Source organism: Arachis duranensis, chromosome 1 (assembly GCF_000817695.3).
Source record: "Arachis duranensis cultivar V14167 chromosome 1, aradu.V14167.gnm2.J7QH, whole genome shotgun sequence".
Taxonomy (NCBI): domain Eukaryota; kingdom Viridiplantae; phylum Streptophyta; class Magnoliopsida; order Fabales; family Fabaceae; genus Arachis; species Arachis duranensis.
Genome location: NC_029772.3, coordinates 29186197 through 29188529, shown reverse-complemented (window position 1 = coordinate 29188529; position 2333 = coordinate 29186197). Strand labels below are relative to the sequence as shown.

The following is a 2333-nucleotide window of genomic DNA, read 5'->3' as shown; positions in this document are numbered from 1 at the left end:
GACCTCAAGGTAATAATGAACACCCTGCGAAAACACCAAATGCGACTCAACCCAACAAAATGCGCCTTCGGAATGGAAGCAGGAAAATTCCTCGGCTTCATGATCACACAACGCGGAGTTGAGGCAAACCCAGAGAAATGCCGTGCCGTCCTTGAGATGACAAGTCCCAAAAACCTCAAAGAAATCCAAAAACTCACCGGCCGACTGACCGCACTATCCCGGTTCCTCGGGGCATCGGCCTAAAAGGCAATCCCTTCTTTCAAACTTATGAAAAAAGGAACCCCCTTCAAATGGGAGATAGAATGCGAAGAAGCTTTCCAACACTTCAAAAGGGTCCTAGCGGAACCTCCAATCCTCGCAAAACCTCAAACAGGGGAAACACTATACCTGTACCTCTCCATAACGGAAGAAGCAATCGCAGCAGCACTCGTCCGGGAAAACGAGAAAAAGGAACAAAAACCCATATACTTCATAAGCAAGGTCCTACAGGACACAGAAGCTCGCTATTCACGCTTAGAAAAGCTAGCTTTCGCACTCCTCTCGGCTTCCCGACGGCTACGACAATACTTCCAAGCTCACCCCATAACGGTCCGAACCGACCAAGCGGTCAAACAAGTATTACAAAAACCCGACCTAGTAGGAAGAATGCTAGCATGGTCCATCGAGTTATCCCAATTCCAGATCAGGTTCGAACCACGAAACGCCATCAAAGCGCAGGCCTTGACCGACTTCATCGCTGAAATGACTCCGATCAAACTCACCCCCGAACCATGGAAACTGCACGTCGACGGCTCATCAAACTCCACTCACGGAGGCGCCGGAATTATACTCGAAAACCAAAATGGGATCATAATTGAACAATCAATAAGATACGACTTTCCAGTATCAAATAACCAAGCAGAATACGAGGCCCTCTTAGCAGGCCTAAACCTAGCCCGGGAAGTCGACGCCAAGGTACTCGAAGTAAATACCGATTCCCAGGTAGTATGCTCCCAAATCAACGGGAGCTACCATACCCGGGATCCCCTACTCCAACAATACCTCAATAGAGTGAGTAAATTGAAGGAAGGATTCGAAAACATCACCATACAACACGTCCCTAGGGAACGAAACGCCAGGGCAGACCTACTCTCCAAACTAGCCAGTACAAAGTCGGGACACGGTAACCGATCACTGATTCAGGAGGTCGTTAAGTCGCCTTCCGTATCGATAATAATCAACACACATCTAACATCCTCAAACCGGGAGTCTTGGACGTACCCTATCCTACAATACCTCCTCGACGGAACCCTACCACCAGACCCAAAAGAGGAAAGGCGAATAAAAAGAGAAGCCGCCAACTACACCATCATAGCAGGACAGCTATACAAACGCGGATTCTCGCAACCCCTACTCAAATGTATCGAACCCGGGGACACGGAGTACATACTCCGCGAGATCCACGAAGGCTGCTGCGGTCACCACATCGGAGGAAAAACGCTAGCCCAAAAAATCATCAGGGCTGGCTACTTCTGGCCCACAATCATTCGAGACTCCGTACAGTTAACAAAAAGCTGCGACAAATGCCAAAGGCACGCCAATACCCACCAAGCCGCCCCGCACCAACTCAGCATTATCTCGGCAGAACGGCCGTTCGGCAGTTGGGGAATCGACCTCGTCGGGCCCTTCCCCACAGCACCCGGCCAACTCAGATATCTCGTCGTCGCCATAGACTACTACACCAAATGGATTGAAGCTGAGCCCCTAGCCTCCATAACGGCGACCCAATGTCGAAAATTCGTCTGGCGACAGATCATTACCCGATTCGGAATCCCCGAAGTCATCATCTCAGACAACGGAACTCAGTTTACCGACAAAAAATTCAGAGAACTCCTAGAAGGATTACGCATATCCCATCGCTTCAGCTCGGTAGAACATCCCCAAACAAACGGACAGGTGGAATCCGCCAACAAAATAATCGTTAAAGGACTCAAGAAACGGCTCGACGAAGCCAAAGGACTATGGGCAGATGAGTTGGGATCAGTCCTATGGTCGTACTGAACAACACCCAAACGAGCACAGGAGAAACGCCCTTCCGATTAACATACGGCGTAGAAGCAGTCATCCCAGTGGAAATCGGGGACCCCAGCCCCAGGAAAACGGTTGGAGGTAACGACGAAGAAGCAGAACGAGACCTCATTGACGAAGAAAGAAGCATAGCTCACGTCAAAGAGTTAGCACTTAAACAAAGAATCAGCCTAAGATACAATCACGGCGTTCTCCGACGAGAATTTGCGGACAACGACCTCGTCCTACGACGAAACGATATCGGTCCCCCGACCCCAGGAGAAGGA

The 2333-nt window shown here is 49.9% G+C and overlaps 1 protein-coding gene across 1 annotated transcript; it reads left to right on the top strand.

The window, feature by feature from the left end:
• Nucleotides 1–267: 267 nt before the first annotated feature.
• LOC107483704 (uncharacterized) lies at nucleotides 268–2040 on the top strand. Its single transcript, XM_016104316.1, has one exon. The coding sequence runs from the start codon at nucleotides 268–270 to the stop codon at nucleotides 2038–2040; it is 1773 nt and encodes a 590-aa protein (XP_015959802.1).
• Nucleotides 2041–2333: the final 293 nt, after the last annotated feature.